This window comes from Corvus hawaiiensis, chromosome 2 (genome assembly GCF_020740725.1).
Source record: "Corvus hawaiiensis isolate bCorHaw1 chromosome 2, bCorHaw1.pri.cur, whole genome shotgun sequence".
Lineage (NCBI taxonomy): Eukaryota > Metazoa > Chordata > Aves > Passeriformes > Corvidae > Corvus > Corvus hawaiiensis.
Genome location: NC_063214.1, coordinates 121,690,789 through 121,707,911, shown reverse-complemented (window position 1 = coordinate 121,707,911; position 17,123 = coordinate 121,690,789). Strand labels below are relative to the sequence as shown.

The 17,123-nt window shown below is 47.9% G+C and overlaps 1 protein-coding gene across 3 annotated transcripts in view; it reads right to left on the bottom strand.

Annotated features, from left to right (window-relative positions):
- Positions 1 to 17,123, bottom strand: part of RUNX1 (RUNX family transcription factor 1) — a 160,878-nt gene that overhangs the window by 39,663 nt on the left and 104,092 nt on the right. For all 3 annotated transcript variants that reach the window (XM_048291390.1, XM_048291384.1, XM_048291375.1), the window contains exon 5: positions 11,827 to 11,931. In XM_048291390.1, coding sequence (XP_048147347.1) covers positions 11,827 to 11,931 — 105 coding nt within the window. The remainder of the gene's footprint in view (positions 1 to 11,826; positions 11,932 to 17,123) is intronic.

Below are 17,123 nucleotides of genomic sequence, written 5' to 3'. Positions count from 1 at the left end.
TGGACCTTGATCCAAGCATCTCCTCATTTCAGGGCAGGTTTTATTCAGGGTTTTGGGTTGGCTCTGGCATTAGTGGGGTAGAAAATCACCCACATTTCTTTGTGTCCAGTTAATGAAGTGCTGGACATTGTTCTGAAATGAAACTGAAATTATTGCAATTATTTTGTACAGTGATGAGAGGGAACTAACTCACATACATAATTCTAGGAAGTGAACACACTGTGTTTAGTGCAAAAAAAGAATATATTCTTGTAAAGAAATGAATTCCTCACCCTTGCAAGTGTTCAGGGACAGGGCTTGGAGCAACCTGGGATAGTGGAAGGTGTCCCTGCAGGGCAGGAGGTGGAATGGGATGAGTTTGAGGTCCCTCCCAACCCAATTCTGGGATTCTATTAATTAAAATAGAATGCTTCTGTATTATTACCAAGCTGGGAAATGCTTTAAAATCAACTATAACGCTTGCAAAAAAAGCATCTTTCTTTGGCTAACAATGCCTAAACACTGTTTCCCTACGTGCCAGATATCCCAGAGATCAAATTCTTTGCCCACCCTTTTCCCCTGATCTCCTCTCTGCACATCAGAAGGATCAGCTCAGTGGCAGAGCTCACCAACCTCTTCAACACTGTTTAAAAATCACGTAAAAACTCTCTCAAAATGGAATCTGAGACCCTCTAGGACATTTTGGATTACTTCAGTGACAAATATCATTGCTGTGGTGAGCACAAATCAGGCAGGCAGAGTTTCAGGGAGATTCATCAGCAATCATAGCTTTTCTTCCTGTTTTTTTTAGAGTGCTGGACAGCACAAGCCTCATTTCCAGACAGAAGGAGCGGCGTGGCAGACAGGAGATTATCCCAATATTTAGATTATCCCAATATTTTCATGCTCTGTCTGGAATTAGCAGCAGGAGCAGTGTTGGTCATCAGCCCCCACCTGGCTGCAGGCACGAGGAGCTGGGAAATGTGGGAATGAGGCTGGATATGCCCTGACTCCATGGCCTGGCTGATCCAGAGGGACACTGGAAAGCCCTTCCAGGTGAATTCTCCTAGCAGTTCCCTGGCAAAGCTCACCTTGGCTGGAAAAATCTGCTCCTCACTTGGAATAACTGCAGATAAATGATGTTTAAGGCACAATCCTGGGCTGAGCATTTAACTTTTCCACCAAGTGATCCCATTTTTCTGTGTACAGTGACACCAACAAGGTGAACCAGGATTTACAGATTCCTGGGGGAAACCCCAACTCCTTTGGAAGTTCTGGAATTTTTTCCTACATGTTTTAACAGTAATTAAAAAATATTTTGACTTTTTTTTTTTTTTTTTTTTTTGCTTAGCTCTTCTTTTTAAAATCAGTGCTTTTATTAAAAAAAGCCACACAGATATTTTAGGTAGAGGAAAATTTGTAAAAAGAAGGAATTCTGTCTCAGAACAAACCACAGCAGGGGGGAGAGTCCAGATCAAGACTCTTTTGCCTGATATATTCTAGAAAATGGACTTCAGCTCACAGAATCACAGAATTTTTAGGGTGGGAAGGGACCTCTGGAGATCACCCAGTCCAAGCAGGGTCACCTGGAGCAGGTGGCACAGGAACACCTCCAGGTGGGTTTGGAATATCTCCAGAAATGGAGACTCCACACCCTCCCTAGGCTGCCACTTTCCAAATTTCTGCCCTAATTTCAGGCTGGGAGCCCTTTCCATCACTGATACTCTGTCCAGTTGTGTCAGGAGGGCTCCAGGGGAACATTCCCAGGAAAAAGGCTGGGGAAGGCCGTGCATTCCCTCGCTCCATGGACTGTGAGACCACAGAGTCCTCCACGCTGGGCCTCTCCAGCTCTTTCCCTCCTCCTGATGAAAATCCTCAGGTCTATCCTGAGGTCCCACAGCCAGAAAAAGCAATCCTGACACATTTTTGAGGCAGGAATTTTTTCCTCCTCTCCCCCAGCTCTGCTGGTGAGGCCTGTGAGGTACAAACAGCAAAGCACGAGTGTATTTCCACTAAAACCACAATTATTTGGTGTAAATCCACCAAAACTCTGCTGAATCTCTGTGTGCCCTCTCTTTCTCTCGTGGAAGTGCAATTATTCCCTGGAATTAACCCCAGGAATTAGGTCATGGCAGTGAGGTAAAAGTCATGGAGTGTTAGGAGTTTGGAGGGAAGAAGCTGATCATGAAAGTCAAATGAGTTTGCAAAATTACAGCCTTTGCTTTCCTTTCCCTTTCCCCCATCCATCCCAGCTTCTAAAATCCCAATCCCAATGTTTGAGTGAGTCCCAAGTCAAGCATTGCTTCGCCAAAAGCCTCTTTTGTTTCTTTCTGGTTTGCATCTTCCCCAACTGCCCCAGGAATCCCCTCCAGCCACAGCTCAGACAGCAGAGCTGGAGATTGGTCTGAAACAGAAGGTGCAGAATGAGGCCCAAGCTTCAAGCACCAGCTCAGGGAGCAACCAAGAAGAAATGAAAATACAGGCACAAACAAACTCTGTCCAAGGGAAAGCTGCTGGAAACACAGTCATGGACTCCTGGAATATCCTGAGTGGGAAGGGACCCACAGGGATCACCCAGTCCCACCCCTGGCCCTGCACGGACACCCCACCAATCCCAGCCTGGGCATCCCTGGCAGCGCTGTCCAAACGCTCCTGGAGCTCTGGCAGCCTCGGGGCCGTGCCCATTCCCTGGGGAGCCTGGGCAGTGCCCAGCAGCCTCTGGGGGAAGAACCTTTCCCTAAAATCCAACCTAACCCTGCCCTGGCCCAGCTCCAGCCGCTCCCTGGCTGCTGTCCCTGTCCCTGGAGCAGAGATGGGAGCTGGCTCCAGGGAGCTCTGCCCTCAGTGTCCTCTGCTCCAGCTGGACAAACCCAGTGCCCTCAGCCACTCCTTGTATGGCCCCTCCAGACCCTTCAGCACCTTTGTGGCCTCCTTGGAACACACTCCAAGAGCTTCAGATCTTATATTGGGACACCCAAAACTGCCCCAGGACTCGAGGTGCAAGAGCAGCCCTTGGCAGAAGGTTCTGTTTCTGCTGGACACAGGAACCTCATTCAGGCACCTCAATCCCATTTCTAAGCTTAGGTGGGGTGAAGCTGGACCCCCTCCCTCATCCTGAGCAGGAAAAGCGAGGGATGAGGGCATTTGTCACCTCTGCAGTGACTCCAAACAGGGAAATGCTTGTACAAACATCACAGGAATTGCTCGGACAGGAACATTTCATCGTGAATATCTGCAGATGCTGAAAGGTCCCCATCACTCACCCTCAGACAGGGCTGAACAAGGGACCTGCAACTTAAAGGTCAAGTCCTGTGGCTCAGTGTTTGTGTAAACCAGGGGAATTTGGCAACACCAAATTCAATTCGCTCCCTGTGGATGCTGCCTACTCAGTCTTTGACCACTTGTAGCTTTGCTCGTGCCCCAAAAAAGAGTATTAGTGGGGCTACACACCTCCCTTGAACTAAAGACCTTTGCTTTTACCAAATCCAGTGCTTGGTTTTGCCACACAAGAGCAGAAAATACCTGTTTTTCCACAGAGGTGAGTTTGGCTATTTAATCTGTCGGTTCCTCCTCTGGACTAACGCTCCATTGTAAACTGGGAGCTCACAAATTCCACGGGGTTCTGCCTGGGCTTTATTTGGAGTTCTGGAACCTCTTTTTTTTTTTGTTCCCCTGATTTTCTCTGCAGCTGCAGGGAGATATAGTGAGCTACTGTGGAGCATTCTGAAAGCAGGGCCTCTGAGAAGTTTCCAAACTGGATACAAGCAGGTTATTCTTTGCCTTGTTTTCCTTGGCTCGGCCTGAGCAGTGCAGGGTGAGTCAAACTGGATTAACTTTCAAGAGGGAAGTGGTGTGGTCAACCCAAACTGTTTGTGGTGAGATTGGGAAGATACGTGGGGCAGGTAATGAGGAACAGCCCGTGGTGCCGGGTGCAGGGAGGAATCAGACAAACAGAATCCTTAATAATTAAATCAACACCGGCCCATAAATTTATTTTTCCTGCAGCTTTACGTGCTGAGGGTTGGGACACAGCCTGGCTTTTCTGGACTGGTCAGCTCCAGGAGGTGGCCTGGTGGATGTGGGGCTTGATGGCTACAAACTCAAAGGAAGAATGAAGGAACAAAGGTCAGGCACTATTAAAAAAAATAAAATGTATCCATGTTTTGTTTATGACTGGGTAAATTCTTTCTGGTGTCTCCTCCCATTTTTACACGCTGTTCCTAATCTGTTCCATGATTAAGGAAGGCAGGGAAGATGTTTCCATCCCTCCACCTCTTTAGGATGTGTTTAAGTGATTTATGAGGACATCATGTCCTTGTAGGGCAGACAACTCCTGCCCTGATGATTCCAGTGCAGAGTTGAGACAGCCTCTCATGGAATCATGGAATGCTTTGGGTTGGGAGGGACCTTAAATCCCTGTCGTGGGCAGGGACACCTTCCACTATCCCAGATTGCTCCAACCTGGCCTTGGGCACTGCCAGGGATCCAGGGGCAGCCCCAGCTGCTCTGGGCACCCTGTGCCAGGGCCTGCCCACCCTGCCAGGGAACAATTCCTGCCCAATCTCCCATCCAGCCCTGCCCTCTGGCACTGGGAAGCCATTCCCTGGCTCCTGGCCCTCCTCCCCTTGTCAAAAATCCCTCTGCCGCTCTCCTGGAGCCCCTTTAGGCACTGGAAGAACCCAATTCTCTCCCAAGCATTCTCTCCCTCACGCTTTGCACACCCTGGCACAGCGCAGACACAGCATCAGCCTGAGCGAGATTTCTCATTAATGCTGAGAGAAAAGGCATTTCCTCATTGCAATTCCCAAAGAGCAGGAGCACAAATGGAGATGCAGAGCAAAAGGAAAGCGTTTTTTGCATTGTTCACCACGATGAAGCAAAAGCTGGTGGTGTTTTGTGTGGGCCTGCGAGGAGGGGATGCTACAGCTGATAATCCAGGGCAGGCAAAGCTGGGAGGAACTGCAGTGCAGGTGGATTTTCACTCTTTCCAGTTGTAGTTTGAGAAAAAAAATAGGGGCTGTTCACCGAAAATGCTGCACAGCTTCCTGCAGCCTTTCCCTCACACATGTGGTGTTTTGGGGAACTCATAAATAAGGAATCTCCTCAAAAACTGAGGTTTAAAAAAAGGTCTAGCACTGCCAAATTCTTCTTTGGCGAACAGGAGCGTCTGAGCTCTCCAGGAGGGGTGGAAGTTTCCCTCTCCCTTCTCCCAGCCCCCTCAGGAGCTGAGGAAGAGGAGACCCTGTCTCCCACCTCCTGTGCGGAGCTGGGTGAAGGGATTAGGACACAGAGGGAAGGAAAACTCTGAAGGAAAACTTCTCATCTGCCAATCCTGAGGAACAGCGTGATTGATGCTCCAACAGCCCAGCTTTGCCAGCAAATCTCCTTCTGGGAAGGGTAAAGGCAAAATAACTCCCTAAAACCCACAACAGGCAGCTCCACTGCAGGATCCAGTTCCAGGCCCATCCTTTCCCAGCCCCAGCATCTGCTTCAAAGCTTTTATTCCCTCATGTTTTCCTATTCCTATGGAAAATGTTCTCCCTTCCCAAAAGATCTCCATCTTGTTCACTGATTTGAACAGCTACAAAACCTTTGTAGTGAGTGCAGGAGAAAGTCAGGCTTAGTGAAACACATTCAGAAATAATCTAATCTGCATTCAGCTGATCCTGGTTTTGTCACAGCTCAGAGCACTTCCCACTGATTTCAGCAGAGAGATATCAAGGAGGGTCACCAAAATGATTTGATTTGAAATCCCATTCATTCAAGAGGGGTGAAAAAAGAGCTGTGTGGGATGAAGTGACTGAGGAAAGGAGTTGAAATAATTTCTGCAGGAGTGGGCCAGACTTTACTTCATCCCTAACCCACAGTGCAGCAGCTCTGGCTTCCCGTGTCCCTGATTTCTCACGGAAGGAGCTTGTCCTGTCAACACGTCTATGTTTCAATAAAAAAAAGCCAAATAATTTGGGAAGCAAATACATAGGATCTCCTGCACTCCCAGAAAAGCGGTGCTGTCACCAGGTTTCCTGCTCCACATATTTCAGTATTTTATTGAACTAAATAAATTACAAATTCCCTGCCTCACATCACCCAATCTCAGCTCTCCCGACTCAGCAGTGAGACTGAAAAATGCCAGGGAAAGGAATCCCATTCCATAAGGAAAAGGAGTGTCTGCACCATGAAACCTCAAGGATGGGAGTATTAAAAACCTACTGAGGTCCAACTTCTTGATAGGACATGAAGGATCCTCACCACCACTGCTCTGCCAGAGAGTGCCAGGCATTCCCATAAATTTAATAATCCTTTGCACTGCCAACCAGTTAAAGTCCATCAATTCCATCCAGTACATCAAGGGGCTACAAAAAGGATGGAGAGGGATTTTCACCAGGGCATGGAGTGACAGGACAACGGAGAATGGCTTCAAACTGACAGAGAGCAGGGTTAGATGGGATTTAAGGAAGAAGGACAGCTCAGGAGTGGCTGGAAGTTTGCCATGAAATAATCATGTTTCAGTTATAGCTCCAGACAAAAGGCCTTGAAACCAAGATTCCTGTCTTTCCTTAATGAGATCTTCACATGTTAGAATTCAGAGATTCAGAAATTTTGTTCAAAATTAAAAAAAAAATTAGAAGCATGTATTGGAAATGAGGTGACTTTCCTTTCCTATAGAATTTGTATCATGGAATGGTTTGGGTTGGGAGGGACCTCAAAGCCCATCCCATCCCACCCCTGCCATGGCAGGGACACCTCCCACTGTCCCAGGCTGCTCCAAGCCCCAATGTCCAGCCTGGCCTTGGGCACTGCCAGGGATCCAGGGGCAGCCCCAGCTGCTCTGGGCACCCTGTGCCAGGGCCTGCCCACCCTGCCAGGGAACAATTCCTGCCCAATCTCCCATCCAGCCCTGCCCTCTGGCACTGGGAAGCCATTCCCTGGCTCCTGGCCCTCCATGCCTTGGGAATTGTCTCTCTCCAGCTTTCCTGCAGCTCCTTCAGGCCCTGCAAGGCCACACTGAGCTCAGCCCAAAGCTTCTCCTCTCCAGGCTGAACAATCCCAGCTCTCGCAGCCTTTCCTCCCAGCAGAGCTGCTCCATCCCTCTGCTCATCCTGGTGCCTCCTCTGGCCTCTCTCCAGCAGCTCCACGTCCTCCCAGTGCTGGGACCTCCTTCATGTCTTTTCTCCCAAGCAGCTCTCAGACCCAGTAATTCCAGGTGAAGCAAAGGATCTGATAATCCACCACTGAAATTTATGTGCTGGCTATATTCCAGTAACAAAATGCTTCACTTTTATGGTTTCTAAGTTGTTATTTGGTACAATTCCGTCTCTGTTTCCAAAATATGAGGCACTTGCAGCAGAAAATGAGCAAGAAATAAAGGCATTAATATTATTTCAGCCCATTGGGATGAAAAGGCTTTTTTTGGGGGAACAGTTTGAATTTTATTATTATTATATTATGAAAAGGTTCTTGGGATTTCCCTAAAAATGACCTCAGGCAGGGCAAGATTTCCTTCGGAACAGAACCAGCAGCTTTTTAGGCTCCTTCTTATCTCCTGCTCAGCAATATATTCCCTCTCTCCCCAATTCTCAGCATCCCACTCTTCAATAATTTTTTTTCCCCCTAAAGTATTTGGGAAAACTACATATCCAACAGGGAATAATCACATTAAATGCCCAGCTTAGCTTTAGACCAAGGCTAAATCCATGCAGCCTTTTCCTTTTGCATCATTTTCCGGCATCTGGGCCATGAGTGAATTTTTCAGAGCTATGTAGGTTAAAACAATTCAATGAGGAAAAGCAGGAAAAAGCAGTCAAAAGAAGAAAAAAAACCTAATTTTTCTGCAGATGTACACAGTAGGTCAGATGGCCTAAGGGAAATATTTAATTTAAGGCTCAGACTATTTCTACCAATTTCCTAACCAAAAGTATTTTCATCAGGAGCACTACTCTTGATCTGGTTACTGCTAATGATTTTCCCCATGGACTTAGCTCATAAAAACAGAAATTGCTTTATGAATCATAGAATCAGAGAAGTTGGAGAAGAAAATGATGGGTTAGGTCATCCTGCCCTTCTCACTGACAGTGCAGCAGGATTTCTTTTCAGAAAAAAAAACCCCCAACATTTTGAAAATAAGCATTTATTCAGAAGCAGGGAATAAAAAAATCCTCAGTTCAAAAGAGGTTTTAAAAATCCATAATGAAAGCAGGGGAGGAAGAGCCAGGTTTTTAAGTACCTTGGCTCTCTCTACCAGCTGTGACAATCTGAGGAGAAGTTTTGTCTGGGTAGGCACGGACAGGAATCCAGTGGGAAAAAAAGAGAAAATGTGGCAGTGCCACTGATGGGAATTTATCACAATTTTAAGTGAAAATTTAGAGGTGCCAAGGTGCTGCTGGATAAAGACCTGGATATCCCAGCAATAAGGACCTAGTGAATAATGGGATGTGCAAGAACACCATGTCCACAGGCCTTTGTGCAGAGCAAAGGTGGCCCTGGGACAGTGCTATTGTCACCTATTGTCACCTCCACATATCCCAGGGAGCCCAAAAGTCACAGAATCCCAGAAAGGTGGGCAGAGCCCTTCAGGATCACCCAGTGCCACCCCAGCAGCACCAGCAGCACCCCAAAGCCTGTCCCCAAGGGCCACATCCAGACTCCTCCTGAGCACTCCCAGAGACAGTGACTCCAGCACTCCCTGGGCAGCTCATCCCAAGGCCTCACCACTCTGGCAGGGAAAAATTGTTTCTAATCCTTGATCTGAACCTCCTCTGGCCCCTTGCACTTATTGGAATCCAGGCTGTCTGAGAACCATCACAAACACAAAGGAAATGGATCAAAAACTCTCGCTGGAGTTGGTTTTAGAAAATGAATCAAAATTTCTCCCTGGAGCTGGTTTTGGACCTCAGCAGGTTTTTTTTCTAGATCTCTGGAAGACAGCAGGATCTCATTTTATTCCCATTATTTCCACGGATCTCTGGTGAATCAGGAGAAAACACATCTCTGCCTGTTTGGAATTCCTTCAGCTCAAGTGAGTGAGTCATGGATCTGTGATCTGTGGGAATGTTCCCAAATATCGATTACTGAAACAAAACCACTCTAATCCAGCAGTTTTTGAATCCCATCCCAATCCAAGAAGGCTGATATCCTTCTAAATCCCTTCAGTCCACAGCTGGTTTGACAGGGCTCACCACAGATCCTGTGGGGGAGCCAGGCCCAATCCATGTCTCCATCAAAGGTATTTAGGGAAGAGACACTGCACTGGTCATGGCTGTGGCTCTGATTTGGAAACCTCGGTGAGAAGTAAAATTTGAGGACTTTGAAGCCCACTTAAAAATGAAGGGAGCGAAATATAATCATTGGAAAAGCTGGGAGAGCTGGGGATGTTTGGCCTGGAGAGGAGAAGGCTCCAGGGAGAGCTCAGAGCCCCTTCCAGGGGTTATAAAAAGGAGGAAGAAGGACTTCTTATGCAGGCAGAGAGTGACTGGAAAAGAGGGAATGGTTTTAAACTGAAGGAAAGCAGGGTTAGATGGGATATTGGGAAGGAATTCCTGTTTGTGAGGGTGAGGAGGCCTTGGGAGAGGTTGTCCAGAGAGATTGTGGACTCCCCATCCCTAATGGAACTCAAGGCCAGGTTGGACAGGGCTTGGAGCACGCTGGGACAGTGGAAGGTGTCCCTGCCCATGGCAGGGAGTGGAATGAGATGATTTTTAAGGTCCCTTCCAACCCAAACCATTCCATGATTCCACAATCCCTTCTATGCTGTGTCACGAGTGACTCAGCAATAAAAAAGCCGTGAATTCCTACTGGGGGGAATTCCTCCGGTGGGAGTCCAACCTTTCCTCAGGAGATCCCTAAAACCTCCCTCACTGTGCAGCTGATTTGCCTCAAACAAGGGATATTAACTCCAAGGAAGCCTTTGCATACATTTGGGCCGGGCAGATCCGTGTGCTGCTTCCGTATGGATCATATCTCCAGTTCCTTTTTAAAATGCAGAATCTTATTAAATATTAACTCTTCTCCCAACTGAAGAATCAATTTCCAGCAGCAGGTTTGCCTGCAGGAGGATTTTGTTTCAAGCAGATGCATATTCAAAGAACTGAAGTTTATTTGCTGTCTGCAAACCGTGAGCATGCCCAGGTGATTGCATATGCAAATCTGGAATTTGCATACACAAATAGCTTTTTTATGTGCACAGCTGCCTGGTTCACTGAGGATATTTTTCAGGGACAATTCAACCACAATTTAAATAAAAAACCCCAAACAACAAACCAAAGAAATAAGAATAAGTAAATAAGGAGCCTTACCCTGACAGAGTATTTGCTTTAAGGCCTGTCCTCAAATCCAAAAAATATAGGTCAAATTTTTCCACTAAAACCATGGATCATGATGCAACTCAGGCAAATGAAGGCTCCAGAAGAAAACCTGAGTTTTCTAAGCTATTTTAGCTGAAATTTCAAACATTTCTTTCCTGGTTAAGCAGCCCCGAGCTGTGAGTCTCATTCCCTGGAGGGTGTTTGGGTCCTGCTGCTCTGTTCTCCCGGGACAATTCCACTTAAGCAACATCCAGAACTTCTGCCAAGAGTGTGGGAGGGGAGCAAAAAGCTCGCCCCAAACCTCAATTTACATTTTGATAACAATATGCAAATGCCCCACTCGGGGTAGTGACTGAGGCCAACGATTGCCTCTGGTGACCGGCAGAGACGCTGGGATCCCAGCTCGGGAAGGACGTGGAGCTGCTGGAGAGAGGCCAGAGGAGGCACCAGGATGAGCAGAGGGATGGAGCAGCTCTGCTGGGAGGAAAGGCTGCGAGAGCTGGGATTGTTCAGCCTGGAGAGGAGAAGCTTTGGGCTGAGCTCAGTGTGGCCTTGCAGGGCCTGAAGGAGCTGCAGGAAAGCTGGAGAGAGACAATTCCCAAGGCATGGAGGGCCAGGAGCCAGGGAATGGCTTCCCAGTGCCAGAGGGCAGGGCTGGATGGGAGATTGGGCAGGAATTGTTCCCTGGCAGGGTGGGCAGGCCCTGGCACAGGGTGCCCAGAGCAGCTGGGGCTGCCCCTGGATCCCTGGCAGTGCCCAAGGCCAGGCTGGACATTGGGGCTTGGAGCAGCCTGGCACAGTGGGAGGTGTCCCTGCCATGGTTTGTGTTGGAATGAGATGATCTTGAAGATCCCTTCCTTCCCAAACTATTCCCTGATTCTGTGATGTCTCCTCGCACATCTGCTCCACCCTCACTCCATTTCACCCAGACAGAACTGTCTGTCCTCAGCATCTGGACAAAACAACCACCTGTGTGCAAGGCTCGGGCATTTCCTGGGAATGTCAAATCCTTCAGCTCCTCCTTGTGCTTAATTCCTTTAGAAAAGGGAAGAAAGAAAGAAAAGGAGGAAGGATTTGCTGTCTGTACAAATAGATGGGAGCTCCCAAGCTGTCCCAAGCTGAGGTTCAGGGAACTCCAGGAAGCAGGGAAGCAGCAACCATGGGATTTATTCCTGTTTGGAGGGTGGCTGAGCCTGAAGGGTTTGATCAATGCCCATATTGGTTTCCAATGCTTTAAAATCCTCTTAACATCTGAAAAGCAAGAAATGATGTGCAAGGTATTCACTGCCCACCTTTTACCAGCATCCCTTCTGTCAGCTCTTGGAGACGAGCCAAGCCATGCCTGGCTGGATATTTCAGAAATGCAAGTCACTGGATCAGCTGGACACCAGTGAAAAAGAAAACCTCAGGAAGGCAGAATTAAAACCATTTGTAAAGCTTAAAACATTCCCATTTCTCCACATGCACTGGATTTTGTGAGGATGGGGATGAGCCCCTACATTCAATCAGTTTATCCCGCTGGAAATTCTCTCCTGAGCTCACTTACTTCTGGGTTCCCGAGGTCCATCCACGGTGATCTTGATGGCTCTGTGGTACGTGGCTACTTGGGGAGGATTTGTGAACACCGTGATAGTCAGAGTGAAGCTTTTCCCTGCAACAGGAAAAAAAAAGACATTGTTACTGAGCAAAAAAATCTCTGAGCAAGTGTTGAGAAAAGCAAACTCCACATTTCTGGTGGAGCTCGAACACCCTGCAAGGCACTAAAAGGTTTTATGGGGTGTAGAATCCTGGTGCTGGATTCATTCCCTCCGTGGCAACTGCTCAAAGCTTTCGGGGAAACAAAATTAATTTGTATTTAAATCACCTACACTCTGTTTGTGAAAAAAAAAAAAAAAAAAAAAAAGGAGGTTACCCCTTAACAGTCAGGGTTTATCTGATATTCCTGACGCTGGGGTGTTATCTGTGCTTTCTGAAGGGAGTTCGTTCAGGGAGGCTGGGAAATCGTGGCTGGCTTTTCCAAAAGTGCCACGGGAATCTGAGCAACAGCTCTTGTTAAAATGAAAGAGAAGTGGGTGCTCAGATCCCCCAGGCAGGTTGTAAAATCCCACACTCTGTGGCTGAGGCCAGCAGGAGATCAATTCCATATTGTGAAGCAGAGCCCTCTGAAAATCAGCTGCTACTGCAGTGCCAAGAAAGAAGGGAATGGAAAAATTAAAAAAAATCCCTACAGCTCGTCCACAGAGAATTAAAACATTTAATGGAGCCACAGCAGAGTATAAAGCTCAGTTCTTCTATTATTCACCAAGAAAACTGCAAAGGTCTTTTCCAAATCGTTCTGTGCATGGGATGGCTCTGCTTTGGGAAAAGAACTGCTGCCCCTGGATTTACTCCTGGCGTTTTTTGAAGAACAGAGGTAACATTCTGCATCTTTGATAAGACCTCAAATGATGGTGTTGGCCTTGGCAGCAAGAAAACCATTGCCTGGCAGCAGCTTCAGCATCGTTATCTCAGCATCACAGAGGACTCAGAGGCTGACAGGAATCTCTGTTATCAGCCAGAGACCTCAGGGGACATCACCCCGAGTTGGAGAAGCAGGAATTGTTGTAAGAAAATTGAGGTTCTGCTCCTTTGGAGGATCCTCCTCCCTCATTTCCCCACCTGAATGTGGGGTTTCTTCCCTTCCACCCATTTTTATAGTTTGCTTCAGTGAGCTCTACAAATGAGGCTAAATTTGAAGGGAAATGTAAACAGAAGTGCCTGCCTGTAGCAGCGATATTCCCCTTCCCAAGGAGCATTCCCTGGCAGTTCAGCCCTGCCCTTAGCGCAGCTCCCGCTCCGGCGCTGCAGCGACATCACAAACCTGCTCCTGGAAATTGTCCTCATCGCATCCCTGGGAATTTGGGACTCAGCCTCCCACCCCTGCCCTGGGGAGGAGGAGCTGTGGGGAGGTGAAGAGTCTTGGCCAGGATCTCACAGGAAGCCAAGGATGGAACCACTTGGCTGCTGCAGCTAAGCCCGGCTCTAAGCTGGAATCACCACCAGAAGCTGAACGAAAGCCTTGCAAATCCCAGGGTCTTCCCACATCCTCGCTGAACAGCAGTCCTGGAGATGGATGGAATTGTAAACATCACTTCACATCCCTCTCTCAGGGCCTACATCTCCCCCAGCAAGGATGGCTGAGCTCCTGACATCCTTTAAATAGCAAATTCTGTGATAAAGCTTTACAGCTTTGTTCATCTTTCCCTGCCTGCACAACGATGAGGCATCAGTAATAAAGTTTGATAAATTCCCTCCCAAAAGCTTTATCACCCATCAGAGAGGCACCTGTAGATCACAGAATCACAGAGAATTCTGAGCTGGGACACACAAGGATCATCCAGTGCAGCTCTCAAGTGAATGACCCGTACAGGGATCTTCCTCCTCCTTTCCAAAATATAATTCCCTGTATCACTACATGCAACAGCTAGACCACTAAAACAGAGAGAGAATTTAAAAATATACTTTGTCCTCTGGACGAAGCTGCAGTGTTTCCACCTCGCTCCCAGTCTAGGGTTTATTTTGACACCTGCTGCTCTGCTAGAACACAGAGTCAATTTATTTCTTTAGAAGGCTCTGGAGAAGTTTCTATCTCGAAAATAACTGCAGGAAAAACCCCAATAACAATGTAGCACAACATGGCCATAATTCCAGTCTGTTAAACCAGAATAACAAAGAGGGAGAAACCCACAAGGATCATCCAGCGCAGCTCCCAAGTGAATGGCCCGTACAGGGATCTTCCTCCTTTCCAAAATATAATTCCCTGTATCACTAAATACAACACTTACCACTAAAACAGAGAGAGAATTTAAAAATATACTTTGTCCTCTGGACTAAGCTGCAGCATTTCCATCTTGCTCCCAGTCTGGGGTTTATTTTGACAACTGCTCTGTTAAAGCACGGAGTCAATTTATTTCTTTAGAAGGCTCTGGAGAAGTTTCTATCTCGAAAACAACTGCAGGAAAACCCCCAATAACAATGTAGCACAACGTGGCCACATTACCAGGCTACAAAAGCAGAATAAAGCAGAAGAGGGAGCAGGATTCCATTTTTTAAAGGATTTTTTTACAGAACAGACTCCACCAAGCCCGTGTGGGGCTGTGACACGAGCTGGCAGGAGCAAGAAGACACTTGGGTTACTCCTTGCTGCCAGCAGACTGCTCATTAACCACATCCTGGTTAACCATAGCCTGTGGAACCATAAACCTGGGTGTCACTCACCAACAATTCTGCCCAGGTTTTATTCCCTGGTTCTTCTGTCCTATTTCCATCCAGCTTTATTAAGTGGTTTTATCGCTCCTGCATTATTCAGCATTTATGGGGCTGGTTAACACAGGTTATGATTGGAGGGATTGTTAGTCAAATGTGGGGTTTATGGGTATTCCTGGTTTGGGATGACAGCAGGGCCATAAATGTCTCCTCCTGGCTTTGATGTGTGATGATACAGATTTTATTTCCAACAACACTTGCTAAGACACCCAGAGTGTGTCTGCACAGACAGATCGCCCAAAACTGACTCAGAGAGGTCCTGACCTTGCTGGTGACTGGAAAAAGGGACCAAACACCCCCAAAAGTCATCGTGAAACTCTGGCCTTGTTTGGATGCCTCCGAGAGTCACACTGAAAGTGTCACAGCAGTCACAGCAAGCCAGCAGTATGAGCTAACATCAAAATCTGAGAGCCTCTGGGTTCAACATTCCCATAAATCTGTGGAAAACCACCCAGAAATCAGCTCAGGTCTCTGTGGATGGAAGCCAATTGTTCCTGGGTCATCCTGGGAGTCTTTGAAGGGGGTGAAAGGGGTTTTGGGATGCAAGAGCCACTTGAGACCCTGTTTCTCTCTGGAACTATCCCTGGTGGTTCCTAATACCAGGCAGGTTCCAAATACCAGGTGAGCACAAGGATGAAATTCTCCAGAGGTTGGACAGGCCTCTGCCTTTGGAAACCCTTCCCACGAACATCAAGGCCTCAAATGTGTGAGGGCACAGCCCAGGACTCACTGCTTCCATCAGCTCTTCCCTCCCAACCAGGGGAGGAAAAATTGCTTGGGAATGTTTGTTATTGTAAGAGCTGTAAGGTCAGAACCCTTCCAGAAAAAGCAATGCAAACAGTGGCAGTCCTGGCTGGGATACAAGGCTGAGCTTGGAAATGTTGTCTGGACACTCTGTTGGGGGGCTTGATAGAGACTGGACCTCGAAAGTGCCCTCAAGTGTCACTGATTTGGCAGCTGAAGCCACGGAATTCCAGAATCCCTGAGGTTGGAAAAGCCCTCCCAGCCCAGCCAGGCCCAGCTGTGCCCCATGCCCACCTTGTCCCCAGCCCAGAGCACTGAGTGCCACCTCCAGCCCTTCCTGGGACACCTCCAGGGATGGGCACTCCACACCTCAGATGGATTCTGAGTTGTCCCCACATGACTTCACAGGATTGCTCAGGAGGTCCTTTGAGATTGAGCAAAACGGAGAGGACTTCAGAGGAAGCACAAAGCACAAAGTTCTACCTGGCAGGAGGAGAGGGAACGGCCTCAGGCTGGGCCAGGGGAGGTTTAGATTGGATATGAGGAAAAATTTCCCCATGGAAAGGGAGCTCAGGCCTTGGGAAGAGCTGCCCAGGGAGGTTTGGAGTGCCCATCCCCGGAGGTGTCCCAGGAAGGGCTGGAGGTGGCACTCAGTGCTCTGGGCTGGGGACAAGGTGGGCATCGGGCACAGCTGGGCCTGGCTGGGCTGGAGGGCTTTTCCAGCCTCAGGGATCCTGGGATTCTGTGCTATTGTCCCTTCAACCCAGGCCATTCCATGGCTCCATGATCAACTCCCAAGACTGAAGCATCTGATGGTGTTTTGCCTGTGCCCTGCACTGAAATCCAGGAATCTGAAGCCCCCATTCCGTGTCCATCCCACCTCCAGAGGCTGGAGCAGAACCAGCTCCCATCCAGCAGGATTTCAGTGGTCTCCAAAGTGCCCTGAAGAGCTCTAGAGGGAGCAAGAGGCTCGTGAGCTGAGGCCCCTGGGAATGTCTGAGAGGAACCAAGGGGGAAAGAATGAACCCCGGGTGACACCAGGGTCACATGAAGCTCCTGGGTCCTGCTTGAGTCATCCCTGAGCAGCGTCACCATCAGCTGGGGCTGCAGGGGGGAGGAACACTTCAAATAAAAGTGGCTGCATGGGCTGATGGAAAAGGGAGTGAGAACTGTTGGGAAAAGAGGCCGCAACTTGAACTTCTCACTTCATTTTGATCCACTTCTTTCTCTGGCAGACAAAGCCATTGAATCCATGGATAAAGGGTGATCCCAATGGGAACAGGAAAGAATGGAGTGAAACTTTCAGAAATTTGGGTGTGGAAGGGGGAGAAAAAGGCAGGCAAAGGGATGATGAGGTCGGTGTAGTCACTGCCTTTTACTTTTTGGCTTTGTTCTAATGAACATTTGTGCCGTTAAATTTGGTTTGGTTGGTTGGGGGTTTCTTTTCCTTTTTAAAAAAATTGCTGCAGTGAATTATTAGATAAAAAGAAAGAAAAAAAAAAGAAGGAAAGCAGCTGAGAATGTCTGTGCTGACAAGGACAAAAGGTACAGGTGGAAAACTATGAAATGTAAGGCACAAATGCAACACAAATGACATTACAGCCATTTCTGTGCTATTAGGGAGAGAATTCCAGGTTCTAGGAAGAATGATGATCATTTTATTTTGTGTTTTTTTAAATCCAGCTTCTACTTCTTAGCCCCTGTGTACCGCTATTAAACCACGCTAAATGATCCATTTTCCCCATCTTTATGGTTCCCTACAGCGTCTCCCTGGCTCTCTGCCAAAGCCAGGAG